The sequence below is a fragment of the Penicilliopsis zonata genome (assembly GCF_001890105.1).
Source record: "Penicilliopsis zonata CBS 506.65 unplaced genomic scaffold ASPZOscaffold_14, whole genome shotgun sequence".
Classification (NCBI taxonomy): domain Eukaryota; kingdom Fungi; phylum Ascomycota; class Eurotiomycetes; order Eurotiales; family Aspergillaceae; genus Penicilliopsis; species Penicilliopsis zonata.
This window is the reverse complement of record NW_019208923.1, coordinates 381,443-402,984: the sequence shown is the minus strand read 5'-3', so window position 1 is coordinate 402,984 and position 21,542 is coordinate 381,443. Positions and strand designations below refer to the sequence as shown.

General features: G+C 50.4%; 12 protein-coding genes across 12 annotated transcripts; 6 read left to right on the top strand and 6 right to left on the bottom strand.

Annotated features, from left to right (window-relative positions):
• Nucleotides 1–26: 26 nt before the first annotated feature.
• ASPZODRAFT_153807 (hypothetical protein) lies at nucleotides 27–839 on the bottom strand (the record flags this gene model as incomplete). The annotated part of the gene is made up of 3 exons (XM_022726020.1): nucleotides 27–563; nucleotides 629–781; nucleotides 834–839. The coding sequence occupies 3 exons, from the start codon at nucleotides 837–839 to the stop codon at nucleotides 27–29; spliced, it is 696 nt and encodes a 231-aa protein (XP_022578857.1).
• A 425-nt stretch (nucleotides 840–1,264) lies between these two features.
• ASPZODRAFT_153806 (hypothetical protein) lies at nucleotides 1,265–3,217 on the bottom strand (the record flags this gene model as incomplete). Its single annotated transcript, XM_022726019.1, has 3 exons — nucleotides 1,265–2,733; nucleotides 2,792–2,952; nucleotides 3,093–3,217. The coding sequence occupies 3 exons, from the start codon at nucleotides 3,215–3,217 to the stop codon at nucleotides 1,265–1,267; spliced, it is 1,755 nt and encodes a 584-aa protein (XP_022578856.1).
• Nucleotides 3,218–3,496: 279 nt separating this feature from the next.
• ASPZODRAFT_135159 (hypothetical protein) lies at nucleotides 3,497–5,002 on the top strand. Its single transcript, XM_022723717.1, has 4 exons — nucleotides 3,497–3,586; nucleotides 3,649–3,737; nucleotides 3,792–4,687; nucleotides 4,750–5,002. The coding sequence occupies exons 1-4, from the start codon at nucleotides 3,555–3,557 to the stop codon at nucleotides 4,831–4,833; spliced, it is 1,101 nt and encodes a 366-aa protein (XP_022578855.1). The 5' UTR covers nucleotides 3,497–3,554; the 3' UTR covers nucleotides 4,834–5,002.
• Nucleotides 5,003–5,973: 971 nt separating this feature from the next.
• Nucleotides 5,974–7,416, bottom strand: ASPZODRAFT_71800 (hypothetical protein; the record flags this gene model as incomplete). The annotated part of the gene is made up of 3 exons (XM_022729782.1): nucleotides 5,974–6,030; nucleotides 6,094–6,417; nucleotides 6,478–7,416. The coding sequence occupies 3 exons, from the start codon at nucleotides 7,414–7,416 to the stop codon at nucleotides 5,974–5,976; spliced, it is 1,320 nt and encodes a 439-aa protein (XP_022578854.1).
• Nucleotides 7,417–8,249: 833 nt separating this feature from the next.
• On the bottom strand, nucleotides 8,250–9,438 carry ASPZODRAFT_777125 (hypothetical protein). The gene is made up of 5 exons (XM_022730192.1): nucleotides 9,149–9,438; nucleotides 8,766–9,105; nucleotides 8,618–8,711; nucleotides 8,517–8,561; nucleotides 8,250–8,439 (listed from the first exon to the last, which is right to left on the bottom strand). Exons 1-5 carry the CDS (start codon nucleotides 9,149–9,151, stop codon nucleotides 8,418–8,420), a joined length of 504 nt encoding a protein of 167 aa, XP_022578853.1. The 5' UTR covers nucleotides 9,152–9,438; the 3' UTR covers nucleotides 8,250–8,417.
• Nucleotides 9,439–9,614: 176 nt separating this feature from the next.
• On the top strand, nucleotides 9,615–10,352 carry ASPZODRAFT_18543 (hypothetical protein; the record flags this gene model as incomplete). Its single annotated transcript, XM_022727235.1, has 3 exons — nucleotides 9,615–9,948; nucleotides 10,013–10,215; nucleotides 10,275–10,352. The coding sequence occupies 3 exons, from the start codon at nucleotides 9,615–9,617 to the stop codon at nucleotides 10,350–10,352; spliced, it is 615 nt and encodes a 204-aa protein (XP_022578852.1).
• A 65-nt stretch (nucleotides 10,353–10,417) lies between these two features.
• ASPZODRAFT_71574 (hypothetical protein) lies at nucleotides 10,418–12,205 on the bottom strand (the record flags this gene model as incomplete). Its single annotated transcript, XM_022729763.1, has 1 exon — nucleotides 10,418–12,205. The coding sequence occupies one exon, from the start codon at nucleotides 12,203–12,205 to the stop codon at nucleotides 10,418–10,420; it is 1,788 nt and encodes a 595-aa protein (XP_022578851.1).
• A 774-nt stretch (nucleotides 12,206–12,979) lies between these two features.
• Nucleotides 12,980–13,764, top strand: ASPZODRAFT_71566 (hypothetical protein; the record flags this gene model as incomplete). The annotated part of the gene is made up of 4 exons (XM_022729762.1): nucleotides 12,980–13,065; nucleotides 13,136–13,364; nucleotides 13,423–13,542; nucleotides 13,597–13,764. 4 exons carry the CDS (start codon nucleotides 12,980–12,982, stop codon nucleotides 13,762–13,764), a joined length of 603 nt encoding a protein of 200 aa, XP_022578850.1.
• A 780-nt stretch (nucleotides 13,765–14,544) lies between these two features.
• ASPZODRAFT_135155 (hypothetical protein) lies at nucleotides 14,545–15,818 on the bottom strand. The gene is made up of 2 exons (XM_022723716.1): nucleotides 15,600–15,818; nucleotides 14,545–15,533 (listed from the first exon to the last, which is right to left on the bottom strand). Exons 1-2 carry the CDS (start codon nucleotides 15,767–15,769, stop codon nucleotides 14,822–14,824), a joined length of 882 nt encoding a protein of 293 aa, XP_022578849.1. The 5' UTR covers nucleotides 15,770–15,818; the 3' UTR covers nucleotides 14,545–14,821.
• Nucleotides 15,819–16,060: 242 nt separating this feature from the next.
• ASPZODRAFT_121619 (hypothetical protein) lies at nucleotides 16,061–17,568 on the top strand. Its single transcript, XM_022721296.1, has 2 exons — nucleotides 16,061–16,167; nucleotides 16,228–17,568. The coding sequence occupies exons 1-2, from the start codon at nucleotides 16,122–16,124 to the stop codon at nucleotides 17,088–17,090; spliced, it is 909 nt and encodes a 302-aa protein (XP_022578848.1). The 5' UTR covers nucleotides 16,061–16,121; the 3' UTR covers nucleotides 17,091–17,568.
• Nucleotides 17,569–18,140: 572 nt separating this feature from the next.
• Nucleotides 18,141–20,805, top strand: ASPZODRAFT_18539 (hypothetical protein; the record flags this gene model as incomplete). Its single annotated transcript, XM_022727233.1, has 5 exons — nucleotides 18,141–18,411; nucleotides 18,464–18,613; nucleotides 18,676–19,188; nucleotides 19,255–20,275; nucleotides 20,343–20,805. The coding sequence occupies 5 exons, from the start codon at nucleotides 18,141–18,143 to the stop codon at nucleotides 20,803–20,805; spliced, it is 2,418 nt and encodes an 805-aa protein (XP_022578847.1).
• An 84-nt stretch (nucleotides 20,806–20,889) lies between these two features.
• Nucleotides 20,890–21,315, top strand: ASPZODRAFT_774431 (hypothetical protein). The gene is made up of 2 exons (XM_022730174.1): nucleotides 20,890–21,018; nucleotides 21,070–21,315. The coding sequence occupies exons 1-2, from the start codon at nucleotides 21,006–21,008 to the stop codon at nucleotides 21,246–21,248; spliced, it is 192 nt and encodes a 63-aa protein (XP_022578846.1). The 5' UTR covers nucleotides 20,890–21,005; the 3' UTR covers nucleotides 21,249–21,315.
• The last annotated feature ends 227 nt before the right edge of the window (nucleotides 21,316–21,542 follow it).

The window sequence follows — 21,542 nt, the reverse complement described above, 5'->3', positions numbered from 1 at the left end:
GTCAATGATTTTCTCAACGAAGAGGACTACTTCACCCTCCTACCTAACGTCTGCCGAATCACCCGTAGAATCCGCGCGACATCCTCATCATTCAGCCGTTCCTCTCGCTCCTCGATGACCGTGTCCAAAAGGGCGACGGCGCCGTAATCTTCCTCCGCAAGCTCGATGTTATCTTCTTCTTCTCCGTTTCCCTCTTCCATCTCTACATCTTCCCCGTCCACACCTGCTTCGATTCCATTCACATGCCCATCTTCGTTCCTGTCTCCGGCCCCGTGTTCCTCCCCATTCTCGTCTTCGCTCTCTTCCAATCCAATCCCAAGGTTCACAATCGTTAGAACCTCCCCCTTTGTCAACCCGAACGGCTGCAGGCGCGTCACAAGATCCCTCAACGCGGTATCCAGGGGGGTCGGTTCTGTCGAAGGAATAGACGGGGATACAGCTATGGATTTCTCCTGGTCTGCTTGTTGCTGCTGCTGTTGCTTCGCATGCGCAAGGTCTGAGTCGTGCACATAACGCGGGTACTTTAATGTATGGGGGGCGAGGCGGGCAATGTAATTGTGAATCTAAAAATCAAACATTAGAACATTTTCTTCTTTTTTTTTCTTTCTAAAAGAAACAGTTTTATTACCTCCTTGACAACCGTGTTATGGTCTCGTAAATCAGGACTGGGAACCCAATGTCTCGACCCTGGTGGTGGGTTGGGGGGTCGGCGCGGCGGGTTGGCTGTTAGGTAGGCCAGGACCTCGACGTTGGTGAGGACGGCGGTTTGGGGGTCGATGATCTGCTCTTCGGTTAATTCCTTCTTTTCTCATTAGAAAAGGGGGCTAGCTTACCCTCATTTTGACTGATGGTTAAAAGTATTGAATCGCGGGGATTCCAGCAGAAATATTGATATTGCCGGCAGATAGACCCAGGGCGGTCAATGATGGCTTTTCATCCAGCAATTACCTAACTAATTGTACTCCGTAACTACTACATAAATACTGCTAACTACCTATTGATTTAGGCTACATACCCAAATACCTAGGTAGTCAACTAACGTCATCTGTTTACGCATATGAACTGTCGTATGAACATATTATTCTCTGGCTAAAACACTGCCTTAACCAACAAGCACCTCTTGCGCCATGGAGTAGACCAGTAAATCTCACCCTGTAAATGCCACCCAAAAGCAAATATCAAGCAATAATAGAAAACATCGAAATCAACAGTGTGATATCATACAGAAATTTGATAGTCAGTAAAACTTTTTTTCTCGTCCCCTTTACTCCTTGCCCTTCTTCTTCTTCTTCTTCTTGTCGGTGCTGTCGGCCTCTTCACCCTCGTCCGAGCGCTTGCGCTTCTTGTCATCGCCCTTAGAGGCCTTCTTGGCTTCCTTCTTGGCCTTCTTCAGGTCCTTCTTGCTGACAGCAGTCGGGTTGCCCTCGGCGTCAAATGTGATCTCGCCCCGTTCGAGCTTGCGCTTGTACCGCTTCAGACTCAGGCCGGCCTTCTCGGCAAGCTTCTCCAGCTCCGCGTCCTTGGACTTCTTGGACTTCTTGTCGCTGGTCTCCTCCTCGGAGTCATCAGAATCGACCTCCTCATCTGAGTCAGCGTCGGCCATTTCTTCGTCCTCAACCTCCTGGACCAGCTTCTTCTCCTTCTTAGACTTCTTGGCCGAAGCAGGCTCTTCACCATCAACAGCATCGGCGTCAGCGTTGTATGCTCTAGCCTCGTTGAGCTCGAACTTCTTCTGCTGCGTGGCAACGCCGTTGGGGGCGATGGCAACACCTCTCGGCTTCATGGGCTTGCCTTCCAGAGCAGCCAATTTCCTCTCGAGGTTGTAACGCGCCTCCGTACCCAGGGCGGCCTTGTCCTCTTCCGTAGCATCATCATCCCACTCAGCGAGAGCATCAACGCGAAGACCAAGAGAAGCCTTCGCGGCGAGAACTCTGGCCATCTTACCCTTGTTCTTGCCCGTCGCCTGACCGATCAGGGAAGCGTGGTAAATCAGACCATACTTGGGAGTGTCATGCTTAGTCTTCAGGGCACGGAACAGAGCCTTCTCGGCACCCAGAATCTGAATGGTACTTGCCGGGCTCTTGGACAGGTTGGTCAGGCTGCCAGCGTGGGCAATCAGGCGCGCACCGACGAGCTCACCGACGAGAGCAGTCAGGTTGGGTGCGATAGCGTTCATACGAGCGGTCAGGTAGTCGGCAAGCTGCGTGCGGTAATCGGCGAAGCCGACAACCTGCTCGGCAAGGGCCTGGATGTTTTCCAAGTCCTGCTCACTGATCTCAGTACCCATGGATCGGTCAGCGGCGTTCTTGACGAGCTCCTCAATCTCCTCGGGCAGAATTTCAGCAAGATCCGCGGTCTCCCAGTTGGACCGCATGCCCATCTTCAGAACGAGTTTCGAGTAGGCAATGTTGTCGTTGAGAATCTTGGCAAGCTCTGGGAAGTGCCAGCCGTACCACTCCTTCACACGCATGGCGTAGGTGTTGAGCTCCTTATCCAAGTCGTCAAGGAGACCGATGGCCTGCACGATCATGGTGTCGATCTTGTCGGGGGAAAACTTCAACTTATGTCTGGCGAGAGAGTGCGACAGACCCAGGGACATGGTGGACATATCCTGAGGCATCAGACCGGGAATCAATGTAGGCAGATGTTCGCGGATAGCGCGGTAGATGTCCTGGGTGGTTGAGTCGGCGACCAGCTGGATGTCCAGGCCGGGAAGCTTGCCGATGGCATTGCCTTGAATATCATAATGAGTACGATGGACCAGCTAGACCTGGGAAACCTCATAGCTTACCGAGCTTGGGGTCGGCAACTGCCAACGAAACCTTCTTCTCATCCTTGATCTCGTCGAGGAGGCTTGCGAGGCGGGGGGTGACCTTTCCTTCCACAATGGACGCAACCTCTTCCAGAGCTGTAGCGGCACTATCGAATTTCTTGAAGCTCTTGAGTTTCAACCTAGAACAAAATGGTTAGGCCTTGACTTGTACGAAAGAAAAAATTTTGGCTTCCAACGTCCAGCTGAAAACTCGACCCTGAAACCATTGTGCCGGAGCCCAATCCGGTGCTACAAAAAAAGAAACCACAAGAATACTCACAAGTTAGAAACTCCCTCCGCAGTCGAAGCCTCAGTCGCAATGTCCTCGCGCTTGAGGAGCTTCTTGTCCTTGGCCTTGAGCAGGGCATAGCCCGCGCTGGTTTCGCTAAGAATAAAAAGAGTCATGGTGAAGCAGGCCCGGACTCTCAGCTGTTACAAGATTTGCAGCGGGGAAACAGCAGCCAGAGGATGCACGAGCGGAAAAGAAATAATAACGGGCTGGGCGTCCGGGGAGCGAAACCACCGTGGTCGGTGAGGTTTTTTTTTTTCTGCTGCTGGCGGGAATTTTCGCAGAACGGGCGAAGTGCAAAAAACGAACCGCCATTCTCAGTGGCTGGAGCGGCAGTGGGTTGCTGACATAATCCCGTCCGCCAACGCCCGCCCGAGCAAGCTCTCTAAAGAGGTAGGTGTCGTTGCGGAGGAGAGGCATGTACAGGTGCTGCGATCGACATCCCATTGCACCATGGAGGGGCTTCTTTTCAACGTTAATAGCGGGTGAGTTGGGCCCCCGACGAGTGTTTTCTTGCAGCGGATGGATGGGCTGATTTGCTTGGTAGCTACATCGAGGGTATCGTGCGAGGATATCGGAACAGCCTCCTCACCGGCCAGAACTACTCCAACTTGACGCAATGCGAGACAATAGACGGTTGGTCTGCTTCTTAATATATTGTAGTGCTGAGTCTAACTCTGGTATGCAAAGATGTCAAGCTCCAGCTGGCTCCCGCCTATGGTGACTTCCTCGCTTCCCTTGCCCCCAACCCCTCTACCGCCTCGCTTGCCAGCAAGATGACAGACAAGCTGGTTGCTGAGTTCCGCTATCTCCTGGCTCAGGCGACGGGCTCGACCGCCAAGTTCCTTCGGTATCTGACCTACGGGTATATGATCGACAACATTGCCCTGCTCATCACCGGAACCCTACACGAGCGCGATACTCGAGAGCTCTTAGACCGATGCCACCCCCTGGGCTGGTTCGAGACGTTACCTGTGCTGTGCGTCGCAACCAACATCGAAGAGCTTTACAACTCGGTTTTGGTGGAAACCCCGTTGGCTCCTTATTTCAAAGACAGCCTCAGCCACCAGGATTTGGATGAGCTGAACATTGAAATTATCCGCAACACCCTATACAAGAACTATTTGGAGGACTTCTATAACTTCGTTAACACCCATCCGGACTTCAAGGGGACACCCACCCAGGATGTGATGGGTGAGATCCTCCAGTTCGAGGCTGATCGCCGTGCGATCAACATCACTCTCAACTCTTTCGGTACCGAGCTTTCGAAGCAGGAGCGCAAGAAGCTCTACCCTGAATTCGGAAGACTGTATCCCGAGGGATCATTGATGCTTTCCCGCGCCGATGATGTTGAAGGGGTGTCCCTCGCCGTCAGTGCTGTGGGCGATTACAAGGCCTTCTTTGACGCGGTTGGCCTGTCGCAGGGTGGCAGTGGTGGATTTGGTAACATGGCGGGTGGAAGTGGCGCGGATGGAAAGAGCCTGGAGGATCTCTTCTATCAGAAGGAGATGGATTTGTCCAAAGTTGCCTTCACTCGTCAATTCACCCCGTCTGTGGTATACGCGTGGTTGAAGCTCAAGGAACAGGTATGTTCGCCTTTACATCTCTTCCCAGGTTGCAGATCATTTGCTAATCACTCGCTACCCAGGAAATCCGCAACGTCACTTGGATTGCAGAGTGTATTGCCCAGAATCAGAAGGAGAGAATAGGAAACTATATTTCTGTCTTCTAGACTACGGTTATCCCTGTGTTATCGTCTCAAATATGCGTCAAATTCCCTTCCTGAGCAAATCCCCTTCCTGAGCCTATGATACACTGTACCTAGGACTGTTCGGCTCATGGTCACTATTGCTACCTAGTGTTGCTGCTGTTTCCTTACTGCCTCTTTTTTTTTTTTTTTTAGCTCGGCTTCCCAGTCTTTCTGTAATGAGCGCATCGAACGCATTTAGCCGGCATACCATGCCGAGCTCGCTTTTCATTGTTCTATTATTTCCTTCAGATTATTATTCAGGGCGTTTGGAAAGTCTCAGTTATGTGATATAATAGATGAATTGATATATATAAAGGATCTTAGGTCTCTCTCCTCATCCAATGCATTGGACAATCGAAGATTTTGGAACAGGGCTAGCTACTCGTAACGAGAGCACCTATATAGGTCAATATCCTGATATGTTTTCCATGGTCGATGTCATCCAAGTCGAGTTCAATGGATCGATTTTCGAGACAATTCTCCAAATCACTTAGTGAGAAAGCTGTTGGGGCGATCGGGGCAATCTACGTCAGTCCATGTCTTCTAAGGGAAGCAGACAGGAACTTGTGTAATAAGTGTACACAGCTAGGATATACATCTCTTTACCGCCTGCGATGAACCACTACTGGTATAGGCAGAAGGTCGAAAAGAGAGCTAAGAAAAAGCCAAGGAAAGTAGGATGACAGAGTAGGCTCAGCAATCGGCCTACCCATGGAGAGAGAAAAGCCCGGGTCACCGGGATAGACTCAACAGGCTGGCAAGAGGGGAGAAAACGAAGAGAATGAAGCAGAGAGAAATCAATCAAGGAACATTGCGATCAGCAAGTTTACTGCTCTCGTCCCGGTCACATCCTAATCGTTTCTTATCTTGAGGGGTTTTCCCGCCTAATTCAGTGGGACAAAGAAGTGCACTTTGAACAGCATGTGGGAATCATCCAATGTTTTTGTTTGCTCTCAAGATAGCAAATCGAAAATGAATGTGTTTACCTTGGGCATCGTCTATTTCAAGAAAAAGAATAGTTAGATATTTTTTTGGTCGAGTATATTGTTTGTTTCGTTGCCATCCTTTCTCAGGTTTCATGTCGAGATATGGCGATATAGTTGGCAGGGCTGCGAAGCCCTTTTAATCGTACTGGAAGAGGACACTGATGCTCTCACCATGGTGGACACGGCGAATGGCCTATGGGAAGAGGGTTAGAGTTTGCTCACGGCTTCGGGGTTCTGTTGGGGTCTGGATTCTTACTTCAGCAAACACGTGTCCAACCTCCAAGACCTCTAGCTTCGGGCATCGTCGCAGGTGCTCTTGCTGGTCAACACTATTGGTGACAATGACTTTGTCCAAAGCGCTGGCGTTGATGCGCTCAATAGCGTCACCGCTCAAGATGCCATGCGTTACCAACGCAAGGACTTTCGACGCGCCCTCCTTTTTGAGAAGCTTCGCGGCTCTAGTGATGGTGTTGGACGTATCCGCAAGATCATCCACCAGGATTGTTATCCGGTCCTTGACGTCGCCAACCAACATCATTGTGGCGTTTTGACGGTCCGTAATTCTTGTAGGACGGCGTTCCTTTTTGGGGAGATTATTAAATGACGGTGTAGAGAAAAGGAGAGGAGAAAATAGGCCAACCTTGTGAATCAGAGCGAACTCCATACCCATGGAGTCTGCAATAGCAGTGGCTCTCTTCGCACCACCAGCATCCGGACTAACAACCACGGCTTCTTTGTAGTTGGGGATGTTTTGCTGGATGTAGCTTTTGATAAGCGGTCTTCCATAGAGGTTATCCACTGGAATATCAAAGAATCCCTGGTATTGAGGGTCATGGAGGTCCATCGTGATGATGTGATCCGCGCCGGCACAGGTGAGCAGATCGGCAACAAGAGTTCCTGCCTGTGCAACCCACTGCTTGTAGCCGGGGCGTGGCTGGAAGGTGTTCAATTTGGAGGAAGAAGAGGTTGTGCTCGTATTGTCATCGCCGCCACCCAGCACCACCGACTTGGTCGAGTCAAGGGTGTCGCTGCGGGGAAGACCGTTGACAGGACGTTTCTTGACGGGACTACCATTGCTGAAACCGCCTTCCCGGTCTTCTAGCTGTGCCTTTGCAAGACTTTTCTGTAAGCTATCCACGCCGTTGATCAGGCTGCCGCTTTCTGGCTTTCCAGGATGTGGGGTAGGAGGAGTGCTCTCGAAGGTGTAGCCAAGACTCGAGCCCGGCTTGGGGTTTGATGACCCTTTAATTAGAGGCGCTCCGACTTTGTTGTAAGGAATGTCGCTTTGGCGTGAGTAGGGGAATAGCGGAAGAACGGCGGTGACTCTTCTCGCCGATGCTGTCTTGCAGGCAGAGATGGTGATCAGAAGCTCCATCAAGTGGTCATTGACCTTCCCACCGCCAGACTGAATGATGTATACATCCTTTCCACGCACAGACTCTTTAATCTCAACTCTTGTTTCACCCACAGCGAATTTCGAAAGCAAGACGTCCGCATGCGGGATCCCCAGAAAGCTGCAGATGGTCTGGGTGAGCTGGGGGTGGGAAGTACCCCCGATAACAACGATGTTCCGAACCATTGTAGATGAGCTTTCACGCTGAGAAGGAGCGGGAAAGGTTGACGGGTAGAGAATCACAGGAGAGATCGGTCGGTCGACGAGGAGAGGGGGGAGGGTTTCCGGCGAGGAAAACCTGAAGGATGATCACGATCGGTGAGAAGGTTTGCTGAGGGCAAAAAAAAAATTCGGGTGAGCAAGGGCGGGCGAGAATGGTGAACAAGCTACCTCATGGCGGAGTATCAAGGATGTAGATGCGACCGGCGGCAGTAAACAGAGACGACATCGACACAAGGAAAAGATTGAAATAACCGGGTCGTGTGAGTTTCCGCTGATTAGAAAAAAAAGCCTCTACCCAGAGAGTGGAACCGGCGCTCAAGGGCTTGGCCTCGGATTTCCGAGTGCCTCAGGCTGAAACTTTCCGGAATAAGCCTAGTCTGTCACAACGTCCACGCAGAGCCCCGCAAAATCCGGATAGCAACAAAAGAGCAGGGGAAAAGGCCATGAGAGAGGAGAAAGGATGAAAACGAGAGGTTCAGTGGGAATAAATGAGAAAGTAAGAGACCTTTCAGCCGAAAAAAACCCCCCCAATAAGCCAGCCCAACCTCACCCAGACACAGAGGACATGTGTGCCCATTTCCTCTGTTACGAAGTGCTAGTAGTGGCTTTACAGGAAGGATTGAATCCATTTACCCGTAGGTACAGAAGCGGGGTTCAACGACGAAACGGGCAGCCATGGGGATGGTAAAGGACAAATATAGCTCAGATAAACACTGGAAATTGATTTAATGCCCATGAAGAAAGGCAAGAGCAAAGTAAAAGAAAGAATACCTCCCAGTGCGCCATATTTTGTATTGCATGAGAACTCCAAAAAGACACCAAGAGGCCAGTTAGTATAGCTGTCTTCAACAGCAAAATCCTGCATATGGTTGACATAAACATGCATCCACACCATATTGAATAGATTGGAATGGCTTCCATAATAGGCTGTCAATTTGTCACTTTTATGTTGTGTATGATCAATCCTATTCGCCGGTCCCGACCTCCCTAGAAGAAGATAGGTCAGCATGATATCGGGTCTGTGCCAGTAGAGACAGGTCAGAGGGAGGACGAATTTCACGCACAGATCAAGCTGCACACCGTTGCTAACTCCATAATCACTCAATGTACTAGAAAAACAAAACTATCAGCTTGCGAGTCGGAAGAGAAGATGAGAAAAACTTACAGCTGGTCCTTGAAAGGTCGTTCGCCTTGCCGTTTGAGTAAAATCTCGTGAGGCTCACGCCCGATACGGGCAGCTACCTGAGCCTTGAAGAGCCCTATCTTCAAGTTAGATCCTTTGTATAAATCGATCACGGTAAGTGATTACGAACGGATCGGGTCAGATGCGAGGCACGGAATTGCAGCCTTGGTTCCGAGTCGATCATTGACATGAACAACGATCAGAGGCTCTGAAGAGGCAGCAGCTGCGGCCTTTTTCTTCTCCTTCTTCTCCTTCTTTTCTTTGCGCTCCTCGTTCTTGTCTTTGTCATCCGATCCACGGGGCCGTCCATCTCGATCGTCGTAACGTCGTTGGTCATAATCACGGTCACGGTCTCTGTCACGGTCACGGTCACGACCATTATCTCTAAATCTGTCTGAATATCGATCAGGGGCGGTATCCCTTCGCGGTGAACGAGCTCGGTCTCTCTCTCTGTAGCCTCGCTCTAGGCGGCGGTCATCAGCTCCAGTGTCGTCATCGCGCCTTTTCTCTTTCCATCGAAATCCTCCACCGGTTTTTCGAGGCCTCTGCCTGTCTTGATTATCCCTTCTGCTTGGTGAGCGGCTTCTTGAGCGACGATCTTCCATCCTGCCTATTGAAAGGGTGGAATTTCAGAAAACGGGATCAGGCGTAACTGAAGCCCTTCTCAGAGTAAGGGTGTTATTATATATGCACGCTTAGACAGGTGCCATGAGTAGCCAAATAGCACATCAGCTTCTGGTCATTAAAATCTAGATCAATCCGATACGAAATTGATGTCGAGTCCTGTGAGTTCCCAGAGGGAAGGCGGGCGAAGGCGGGAGTTGTTGATAAGAAAAGCAAACAGAACGTCAAACACGTGATGATTGCAACCCAGCCATCCTGAGCCATCGACGCCCAAGCTGTGGAAGTGGAATTGAAATTATAGCAGGTCCTGACTGGCTACATCAACTTGTTTATATGCTCCTTTGCACGCTTCCCTATGCCCAATCGTCTCCTAGTTCGACGTCCTTCTCCGACAACAGTGTCGTTTACGGTCTCGAACGCTTCTAAACGCTCAACTCCTTCGGCCAAGCTCCTTCTCGTCCTTCAGGTAATCTGCCGAATCCTCCTTTTCACATGTGTGCTGCTTGTCGGATTCGCAAGGCTACGGCACTCTCTTTATGGAGATGAGGCATTCAATCTTCATTGGAATGCTATTTGGTCGAGTCGGATTGGTGCGATTGCGTGTCGCATCGCGGACACGTACAATCTGGCGGGCATTGCACTAGTCAGTGCACTGGTTATTTATGGTGTCTTTAGACGAGGACATACTGGTCAGTTTATATTCTGCGCCCCATTTTAGGGATAATGCTAAGTAAGATCATTTCACACTTATAGAGGAATCCCTGTTAGTTATTCGCGGTTTGGGGATTCAGACCTCGACATCTTCGACAAGCTATCTCTCCAAGGCGGCCACTCGTTTCATCCCGACTACACAAATACAGGATATTGTGATTCATGAAGCATTTAAGGGGTTCGAGGTTCGCTTTTATCTGGCCGTCATTGTCGAAGGAGAATCGGATGTCGTTGTCGTTTTCCCTGTAAGTGGCGGGGAAGGGACCATAAGCTGAGGAATCATCCGCTGATCAATAATATATAGAAACTCCTGCCGAAACGACAGATTTTGGAAGAAGTGTGGAGGGGCTCACGGCACTGCCTCTACGAAGCCAAATCATGACCTCCCATTTTGTCTCATGAGAAGTATATATAAAAATGCGAGAAAGAAATATGTACATTATTTCTCTATTCCTTCGGTTTCCTCCGCGCCTTGGCAGCCAGGTACTTCGCATTTTGGACCTCTACAGTCTCCATCTTCTTCATCTGCATCAAGGGGATGTACCTGCCTCCCACTCTAGGTTCATCCCCGCCATAGAAAACTTTCCTCGTGCGGGTGATTTTCTCTAGGCTGGCAGAGTCCTGTCGAATGGTCTGGTCACCTTGGCTAATGGCCAGATCGAGCAGCTCGCCTGCAAGAACTTCGTCTATCTTTCTCTGCCGCCAAACAGACCAGAGTCCGTCGACAATGCCTCCCATACCGAATTTTCCGTTACCCTTGGCGCCATTCTGAGACCTGATAAGACGAGGATCCCCAGCATAGATCCAGTCTAACGCATCCTCCCGACTACCAGACTCCTCGTTGGGAAAGATACAATCCCAGAGGACTAAGGGAGCATCATATGCCATCTCATAGGTGGGCTTGCAGGGATTTTTCGAGATGTCCAACAGATCTGAGACAATTGTGGGCGACTCCAGCCCCTGGCCAACCAAGAACAACATACTCACCATGTGTCGAACTTGGTGCCACAAGAAAGCAGATCCGTGCAGTGTGAATGTGTAGACCTGTGGGGAGGGAGAAGCCACAGAATCCGTTTTTTGGTCGCTCTCTTCATCACTTTCTCGAAAGCGGAATCCCTGACTCTCGGTATAACGAAGCGTGTTAAGTTTTGGATCCACAAGTTCGATATCGGCACGGTAAATTATCCTCTCAAAATTCTCAATCTGCTTGCTTGTGTCCACCTTGCAGAAATTTCGGAAATCATGTACCCCTTCAAAGCACTTGGCAGCTTTGCGCATGGCATCAATGTCCAGCCACCCTTCCCTGAAATTGGCATCAGGCCCTTGAAGTGAGCCTCGCGTGAAGCCGAACGGTCCGGGTGTAGGGGTGAACGCGGGGTTGGTGAAGAAGTACTTGTATTGGCGTTCACGGCACGAGAATCGAGCATCGAACCCCTCAGGAGGATTTGGGCACCATGCCAGTACCCGGATATCTTCTGGCAGCACTCTGTTCAATGTTGATACGTAAGGGAGTTCATCCCTGACATCATCCCAGGTATCCTCCATCTGATCATCCGCGGATTCCATAGAGCAGTCGCTCTTTGCAGGACGCACTGGGCGCGCGCTTCGTACCCTAATCCCAATAACTTGTCCAAAAGCACTCACACCACGGTCCGTACGACCTGCCTTTGAATACTGACAGCCCTCCCAGTCAATGGCATACGGCTCCTGCTTCCTCGGCCCTTTGTATCGAATATCCTGGGAATCGGGTACATTGGTGGGCAAAATGAGATGAGTCCTGCGCAGGGCTTTCCACAGTTCTTCTTCAATTGTAGGAAGAGGCGTTGCATTCCCGTTTGCATGTTCGTAGCCATTGTATCGCTGGCCCAAGTAAGCGAATTTGAGGGCAATGAAGCGAGTATTATATTTCGAAGGGTCGATCGCTCGTGGTTCCTTCGGCGGACGATTCGGCGCTCGTGTTTGAGTAAAATCATCGCTTGGGGAATGCGCTCTTTTCTTCGACGGCTTGAGAGAAGGTACAGTTTCTGTGCTGGTCGTCGCCTTGGTCTCTGTCGGAGGATTGCCGGGGTTCAATACCACACTTTGATCCACTTCGTTTGCAGGCAAGGCAGCAAACTGCGTCGTCCGGTCATGGAGCTGGCGCTCAAGCTCTGTGATTCTAGCAATCAAGTGAGATGTGCTCCATGTCGAATAGTCCGATTGTTTCTCGGAAGGTAGTGTGGCCTGGGTCGCCATTGTTCGGGATAACAGAGCGACAGGGCGATGCGCGATGAGGTTTTGCTGAAAAACAAATAGCCTGCTTTTTGACTTCAAAATTAGGTTGCAGAGACCCTTGTGCGATATCGACATCCCCCACAAGCTGGTGGATGTGGATTATCTGACTCAGTGTGTTGTACCTGATAACCCAAAAAAAAAGAATTTGGCGTTGTCAAATAAGAAGGGTTTTCCATTTCTGGTTAGCTTTGCCACTTCAATGACTGAATAGAGCTGCAACAGCCTGGAACATCACTCAGGGCAGTAAAACTGGTATAAATTTAAAGAGATCGACTCAGTATGAAGTTCCTTTTAATAGAGCTCTCGGCCATGCTATTCAACCTTTGTGATTGTCTTGATATTAAGATGGATCAATTTGGTATACCAGGGAAAGGGGAATAAATATATAGATATCCTAGCTCAGTGTGGTGAATCCTTTCGATTACCAACTGGCTAAACGTCGGAAAGCAAGCAACAATCATAGAAAATATATATTCAGAGCTGACTACAAGTATCCCAGTTTTCAGAGCATGGTTGTAGGTTACTGGAGCCGATCGTTTTTCTCCCCTTAGGAGTGACGAGCCCGAGTATTATCACGTGGACTCCTTGGATATTGGTTCTTGGATACGGGGAAAACTACTTTTACGCAGATAATCCCAACACAACTCTGATTTGTACGTACTGGATAAACAGGCATGAAATTGGGATCAAAATTAACCTGTTGTTAGCTGAATACAAGGTCTATTTTGTTACAACATGTCGGAAGAAACGTATCCGAACTCAGACGCAACCGCCACCATACTCCTGCTCGGCGATTCGGGGTGCGGGAAAACCACATTCTTGTCGTGAGTTAGGCCTGCTCATTCCATATCCAGATGATCAACAGCATTGAAAGAGTCTGTATTGAACTAGAAACCTTAAAAAGGATAACCGGGGACAAGGACAAGGAACTGGCGCAGGCGAAGTATTCCGGGACACTGACCAACCTTTCCTATACAATGTTCGCTTCACAAAGAAAAACCTCCAGATAGAGTTCTACGATTCTTCAAATCCGAATCAGCACTGGTCAATGCTACAGCCTAATGCTATCATCCTGGCATTCGACATCTCAAATAGAGACACCCTTGATGGCTTGAAAGCCGTGAGTATCAGCCACAAATCGTACACTGGCTATCATTCCTTGTGCTGACGCTCAACAGTGGCGGAACGATATTACAAGATTCTTCCAACATGGTTATGGAGAGAAGATCCCAATAATGCTACTAGGGCTGAAACGAGACCTCAGAGTCGAAGGAGAAGGAATCATTTATCCACAAGAAGTAAGTCTTACACCCTCAAGAATTGTTTCAGTCGTTAGATTCTGACAATGGCAGTCTTACCGGATTGCCCAAGAGCTCAGATGTGATCGATATGCAGAATGCTCTGCGGTTACGGGTGAGCTCATGGCCGAGGCATTTGAAGATATTGCAAGGCTGGCAGGCATGGCTATCTTTGAATCAGAATTAGGAAGACAGGATAAAGGAGGTTGCTGCATCCTCTGAGAAACCTATTTAGCATTAGGACAAAGCGGCCAACTTGAGATTCAATGTTCAACCGACAACATAGCCGCCTACACGGAGCAACCCATATGACTACCGTTTTGACCAGAAACGAAAACGTGGGCATCTTTTGTCCGCTGCTGCTACCCAAGAAAGGCCGGGTCGGGCTATGATATGGATATGGACTTTGGACCCGTACTGCGGATCATCACATCACCAGAAGCAACCAGCTCGTCTTGTTGGAATATAAGATGGTCCCTACTCAATAGAATGACCATCACCGGGTCACCTGGGGAAAACCATCAACGAGCATAAAACTGGCTTGGAGGGCCAGCGATAGCAGCTTTTTAAAAAAAGAATTCGGGTCCTGAAATCTACGAAATAACATTTACTACATATGATCTAGAATTACCTATACCACTGAATTCAAGGAAGAATATCAGTCAGGAGGTACGGAGTAGTAAGGGCCGATCTAGCCGTTGATACCTGAAGCCACACCCCTTGTTCGACTGATCGTAGAAGCGCATTACGGAGGTTGGATATATGTAGTAGGTATTTGTCTGATTACGGCTAGAATAAACACCAGAGAGAAACCAAGGTCACGATTAAGTCCACCTTGTGAAATTGACAGCACAGGGCTTTCCCCCAGAGGTCCACGGAAAGGTGAGAACAACTGGATATCTTTCCCTCATAAGCGCCATTCAATGTGTTTTTTTGACTTTTCGTAATTCCTCCCTGATGCATAAAAATAGGCGAGATGTAAAACAGATTTTGACTTTCAGGAATAAAAAAAAATGTAGAATGAGCGGTACCATACCATGGCTGATGCCCGACTTCAAGATTTCTTTTTCTTTTTTGAACCTCGTTTCTTTTTTTTGTTTGGTATGAGAGAATCGTTGAACAGAGAGACTAGGATAGACATGTCAAGGGATTTTTGCGGAAGATAAGAGGGTATTAGTGTGCCTATGTCGTACAGAATGCAGACAAGCCACAAGTCTCCCAAATCGCCCAGGATGTGACCGAGTTCTTTTCAGCGACAGTCTTCACCTTCATCCAAGATTTACCACTTGGCCTCGGTGGGCTGAGTCTCGGCCCAGCTCTCGGTGGCAGGAGCCGGAGCAGCGGCAGCCCAGTCACCACCATCAGCCTCCCAGCTGGTAGCACCAGCGCCGGTGGCAGCGAAAGCAGCGGGGGCAGCAGCCTGGGCATCCCAGTTCTCACCGGCATATCCGGACTCGATAGCACCAGCGCCGACCTCCTCGGCAGAGGCGGCCTTGGCCTCCTCGGCGATCTCCTTGTTCTCCTCGGCCTCAGGGTCGCGGTAGAAGTAGAGATCGACAACAACGTCCCAGTCGACCTCGCGGGAGGCGAGGGTGCCGCGGAGGCGGAGGACCTCACGGGCAAGGAGCCACCAGACAAGACCGATGGCGTGGCGACCCTTGTTGTTGGTGGGGATGGCGACGTCAACGAAGTCGGTGGGGGAGTCGGTGTCGCAAAGAGCGATGACGGGGATGTTGACGTAGCTGGCCTCCTTGATGGCCTGGGAATCGGTGCGGGGGTCGGTCACGACGATGAGACGGGGCTCCTTGAAAGAGCGGGTGATGTAGTTGGTGAAGTTACCGGGGGTGAAGCGACCAGCAATGGCGGTGGCACCGGTGTGGGCGGCGAACTTCAGGACAGCGCGCTGGCCGTAGGGACGAGCGGAGATGACACAGACATCGGCGGGGTTGTCAATGGCGGCGATGATACGAGCGGCCAGGACGATCTTCTCCCTGTTGGCCTAATTAGCATCCCAGGCATTATAAATTGCGGCAACCGATTTCTTTCATAGAGCGTACCAGGTCTTGCCAATGTTGATCACGTTGACACCGTCGGGGCGAGTCTTCCAGAGGTAAGGCTCCATGTGCACCTGGAGGTTCTTAGAACCCATGTGGCACTGGGCGGCCAGGAGCATCTCAATGTCCTGGGAGGTAGGGTTGAAGATCGGGGGAAGCTGAGAGGGAGCCATGGTGGGCGATTGATATGGTAGAATCGAATTGATCTGGGGATATCAATCGAATGGCGCTTGTCGCGAGGTTGTAGAGGAGAAGACCGACGCGAAGGTGAGCTCGATTCTTCCGACCGTCACGGCGAAAGAATTTCGCTTGCGGGTTGTGAGAACTAGGGCTAGGGCTGACAGCCAATGCCAAGTCTTGCCAACCTCCTTTGGGTATAGGGGCTTTATCACGTGGTAAGCTGTACTTATCGGGTCTAGCGGATATTATTCAGCCTTGGCAGAGAAGATCCCAAGGCTTTTGGAGATGACGGGACTTTCTTTCTGCTAAAGGAAGGAAACACGCTGCTTGAGCCTCGCAGTCAGCATGACTCCACGCATTGCTTTGCAGCCTGCATTCAAGGCCTTTACTGGTTTGTAGTTCCTTATTTTCTAATGATTTAGTCTGTCTCCTGTCTCACTGTTACGTTCAGGCTCTTCCTTCGTCCAAAACCCTCTTGTTGCGCTCGCATTGAACCCCTCGAAAACCTCTGTCAGAGCCGGATCTGCGGAGAGCCGGGAAAGAAGGCGACATGATCCTTTTCTGCAGTCATTAGCGCGCCGGCGCAAGGCTGCCAATTCAAGCCGTCAGCAGGTCTTGCGAGAAGAACGAAAAGTTGCTTTGGGGGATCCGGTGGAGAGCAAGCCAACACCGTTTATTCAAGAGATCATGTCACTGCAGACCCAGGGCCCTGTGCAAGGCAAGTCGCGAAACATCAATTTCTACGTTTCGCCAGACGAGCTCGACGCTGCTCTTGAATTTTCGAAGAACATAACCTTCCCTCACGGTGCCCTCGATCGTGACTTGGCAGATCCTCAGCTGGAAAAGGAGGCGGCTGAAAGACATCTCCAAGAACACCGGAATGCTGAGGAAGCAGTCAATCGGATTGTGAATTTGTCGAACGGAGACAGCCAGGACCGGATGCACCTGATCACCCAGAAGTGTATCGAAACTTTCGGTCGACACAACACCGACGGCTCTCTACCGCCCAACCCAGTGGCCCTACCGAAAACTAAAACTAACCTGGAAAAGAACCCACGAGTTGGTCTTGATTGTGGCTCTTCGGAAGTGCAGATCGCTATTCTGACTGCCAAAATTCTGAACCTGTCCAAGCACTTGCAGACCGCGAAAAGAGACAAACACAACAGGCGGAACCTGAGACTGTTGGTACACAAGAGACAGGGATTGCTTCAGTACCTGCGAAAGAAGGAGCGAGGTGGCCCTAGATGGCTGAATCTCATGGAGACTCTGGGCTTGTCGGACGCCGCTTGGAAGGGTGAAATCACTATCCGGTAGGAGAACCGAGTACTATCCCCTGTTCTATGTCTTCCTTGTACCATTAGGGATGTGCCCAGCTTTGCGTGATATCGAATGCTGGCCAAACTGAGCGATATACGGCTCGAGAGCATAAGCGGCTCTTTGCCCTCTTTACTTTACGGCTCTCAGCGAGGTTATTTATTTAGGAGGGCTAGAGCGGCATGTACTATTATTTTCTTCAATATCTTGCATATTTATAAGCCTATTTGATATTCTCAACCCTCTGTTCCATTTTCATCTGTGCCTCTTCTGAATGATCAGGTGGAAAAGTCTACATGATATTACAAACACCGTGTTTCCAACCCAGATGGATGATATGTGAACTACCGAAATATACCAGCCGCAGCAGCACCATATCACCCTAGCCTCGCTGTCTTCTCACTATTCTCCTCGTTCTGTATAGCAATACATAGCAGCCTCAAACTTTCCAGTGTGGAAACCTACTAGTATATGACCGAAGAAACTACCTAATTAAGCATTTTGAAGCAAGAATAGACACTTTTCTTTATGTTCCTTCCAACAATCATAGGTATGTAGAGAGAGGTAATATTACCACACAGGCGATTAATACTTCCCTTTTTGGAATGGTTGTCTAGGCGCCCAGGGCGGCGACGTGGCGCGCTGACCGCCTAACAAATACGATTCTGCCGGACGTCACTACCAGAATTTCGACCTCAGCGCGCACTCCGCAGAATATCCTCACACCACCTCACCAACTCGTTGCCCGGGACTTTCCATCTGCAACCAGCTCTTGCCTTTCTCAAAGACGCAGCGAGACAAAAGAAAGTTCTTCAATAGCTTTGGAGTATAAAATCCTCTTTCCTCACCCTTCTCTTGTCTCTCGCGATCTCTCCTTTCCTCGCCCACCTGCGTGGGTTTCCAAGTCAACAGGGGAGTGAGACCCGCGAACGGCGCTCTTCGCGCTTCTATTACCACCGCCATCTGCCACAATAGATTCTCAGACGCGACACCTGATCTTGATCCTCTGCTACATAGAGTTGTGTCTTGCGACACGCGAGCTCCGTCAACATGGCGCGCACTCGTTCGCAAACCAAGAACTCCACGCAGATCGTTGAGAGCATCGAAACCGCCGTTTCTGAGCCCCTGAAGCCTGCTCGCGTTACGAGATCTCGGGCCAAAAAACAGGCCAGCAGCGAACCTCCAGAAACACACCCATCCGCCCCCGCGCCTCCCAAAACCACCCAACGCACGATCAAAAAGCCCACGAAGCCTTCTGCTCGTAAACGTCCCGGCAAGACAGCTGCTTCTCGGGGAAAGAGAACAAGTACAAAGAGTACCAGTAAGTACAGATCTATCATTGATATTCTTATGCCTTTCTAATGGAACATCAGGCCCAGAAGATAATGAAGAGCCGATCGAGGAACAGCAGCCAGTGTCAGAAGTTCCAACTGAAGCCCAGATCGAGACTGCGGCTGAACCAAAGCTTCCTAGTCCCAAGGCAGTGGAAACCGCGAAGCCTAAAGGACGCAAGGGTGCAAAAAGTGAGGTCTCCGAACTTCATTCTGCAAAGGTGTCGCAGCTAATCATTTTCTTCAACCCCTAGAAACCAAGAAACGTTCTCGCGTCGAACACAGTGATGACGAAGAAGAACATGCCCTTGGGACCCCCGCGGCCAAGCGGCGTAATCTAGGTCCCGCTGGAAGCACTCCGTTTGCTGGTCGTCGCTTGTCGCCTGCCTCCAGGCTGATTTCATCACGGGCTAAACCTCTCTCAGAGCGACTTCGCCGTAGGACCGTGGAGAGCGAAGGGCGCCTTTACACCACCTTGTTCCGTCTCCCAGAACTTGTGGCTCAGGTGGAAGCTGATCGCCGCGCGAGCGCAAATGGGTCAGAGACGCCCGATTTTGAGGCTCCATGCGAACCCATGGCCCACCCGATTGATCAAGCAGACTTGGAAGATCAAGAGAATCAGGTTGCTGCCGTCACTTCGGAGAGTGATCTTCCCCAGACCCCTCAGCGCGGCTGGAACATCCGTGGTCTTTTCAATTCTGTCCCTCGCTCTTTCTCGCGCTACATCCCTGGATTCGGTCGTTCTCCTGAGAAAGATGAAGATACAAGTAAGCCTTACTTCTCTATTCTTTATGAGACCGCCCTGAAGTTTCACATATGCTGACAAGTAATAGCTGTCTTGCAGCCCGCGTCGGAGCGGCTCAACCGTACCAATGCCTCTACTCGCACCGTGGCTACCCCTCTCGATTTTGAAAACGGTCATCAGCCAGTGGTCAAGCCTAAACCCAAAGCTCCCAGCCCCCACAACTTGACTTATTCTTTGTTCCCTGCCCGCTACGATAGAGCCAAGTATTTAAGCTTTGATAATGTACCCTACAAAGCGCCTTCGACTTCTGCTACCGCTGAACCCAGCGATCAGACCACATCGACTGCAACCGAGATGACTTTGGCTGGTGAAGCTCAACCCGTCTCGAATGGCGAGGCTCAAGGTGTGTTGGCCGCCGCAGCCCAAAGCGAGGCGATTGGTGAGACCACAAAGACTACCGACGTTGAACGTCAGCCTACAATTGTCAACAAATCTAACGTCCCACCCCAAACCCCAGGCAATCAAGAATCTAAGAAGCGCAAGCGCCTGCCTTCTCCAGATGTCATTCCCAATCCTCCAGGGACGAGTTATGGCATGGACTTGAGATACTTCTGCTATTCTGATAGTGAAGAAGAAGACGAGGAGATGTCTGCGCCTGTTGTCCCTCCTCCCACCGCGATCAAGCCCTCTTTGCGCAACGCTCTCCGCGCAGAGCGGCCTCTCGCCAAGAAAGTTCGCTTCGATGCTAGTCCCGAAGACACCCCGTCCAAGGCACGTTTGCGTGACCGTGCCACCGACCCTTACCATGGACGCCAGTTTCTCTCTCCTGGTGAAACTTCATCGGCTCCTGTGCCTGCTGAACCCGTTCCAGCGACCCCGACTCCTGTTGTTCAGCGGCCTCCTGGGTTCATCCCCAACACTCAGGGTACCTTCTGCTTGAACTATGATGATTTTAGCGACGACACCGATCCTAGCGATATTTCCATGACTTCTGCTCCATCGCCTAGTCTGACTTCGGAAGCATCATCGCCCCTCAGACCTAACGGCTTTCTGGATACTCCTACTAGACCCAATGCTCTTTCCGCTGAGCCCACCAAGCCTGCCGAAGTGTAAGTCCTCTTTACCGTTAAGTCCCTTTGACATTAACGGTTTTTTATGTCTAATACCAAATCACAGTGCTCCGTCCCCGCCTCCCCGTCCCACTCCCCGTCACGCTGCCCTGCCGCCTTCGACGCCTGCTAAAGTGGACGAGACCGCGCTTGCAAAGGTCCGTTCTCAGGCCGAAAAATACAAACCTAAGACTCCTAGCGGACTTCGTACTGCGAGCCGCTATTCTAGTCCTCTAGTTGCGCCATCCCCAGCGTCTCCCGGCACCATCGTTGCTGAACAGCCCAACCTGGACTTTGGTGGTGATGATGAGTTTGCGCGTGACGCCCAGTGGCTCTATCTCAACTGCCCCTCCGGCGACTTCGACAAGCTCCAGTGGCCATCCAAGGAGAGTCTTACCTCCGGACTTGACGCACAGCCCGAGGTCAAGCTATACTTGGACAAGCTCTGGACTGGTCCCGTGGCAGACCGTGATGCCACCTCTTTCCGTCATGCCCTGAACGCCTTCAAACCTGAGCCCGCCTTAGTCTAAGCTGAACTAAGTATCATCAGGAAGAGCGATGCATAATGATTTGACTTATTTTCTCCATCTTGTTTGCGTGGGAAAAGTTTCTCGGTTGCTTCTGTCAAGTGTTGTTTTGTCTTGCATTGTTTGGGATCTCTTGTCTTTGTTTTCGCCGGGACCCTCCGTCCATAGTTTTTTTGGTCGAGAGCTGGGCCCAGCGCAACGCGATGCTTTTTTCTTGTCAGTTTCTTGCTCCTTTTCTTCTCATCTGCCTGTCTGACCTTGTCTGAGATCTCTTGGCTTGCCTAAGACCTCTATTTGTTTTTTTTCTGGTCGAGACCTGGCCGCAGCAGCATAGCGTGATGTCTTTTGGTTTTGTTTCTTCCCTCATCTACTCGTTCTACATTTTTTGGGTTCTCGTTTCCTGCCGGGCCCTTCTGTCCATCATCTCGGTCGAGAATTGGGCCTAGCAGCATGGCGTTTTCTTGCACATTCCCCCCTTTCTTCTTATCTGCCGTTTTTTTTTTTTTTTTTTTTTTTCTTCTGGAATTTTTACATTAATATGTTGGTATTGACCCCTGCGAGGGACCCCCTACTTCCTTGAATAAACAGATTCGTTCCGTATGGCTGGCGAAGTCAGTTGCATTTCAGCGTTTCGGCTGTTTTTTCGTGAGATACTGGTTGCTATGTGGCTGCGCCTGCGGGCCTGTGTGATTAATGGAAACAGCCTATTTTTGCACATATGTTTCCCCTGGTCCTGGACT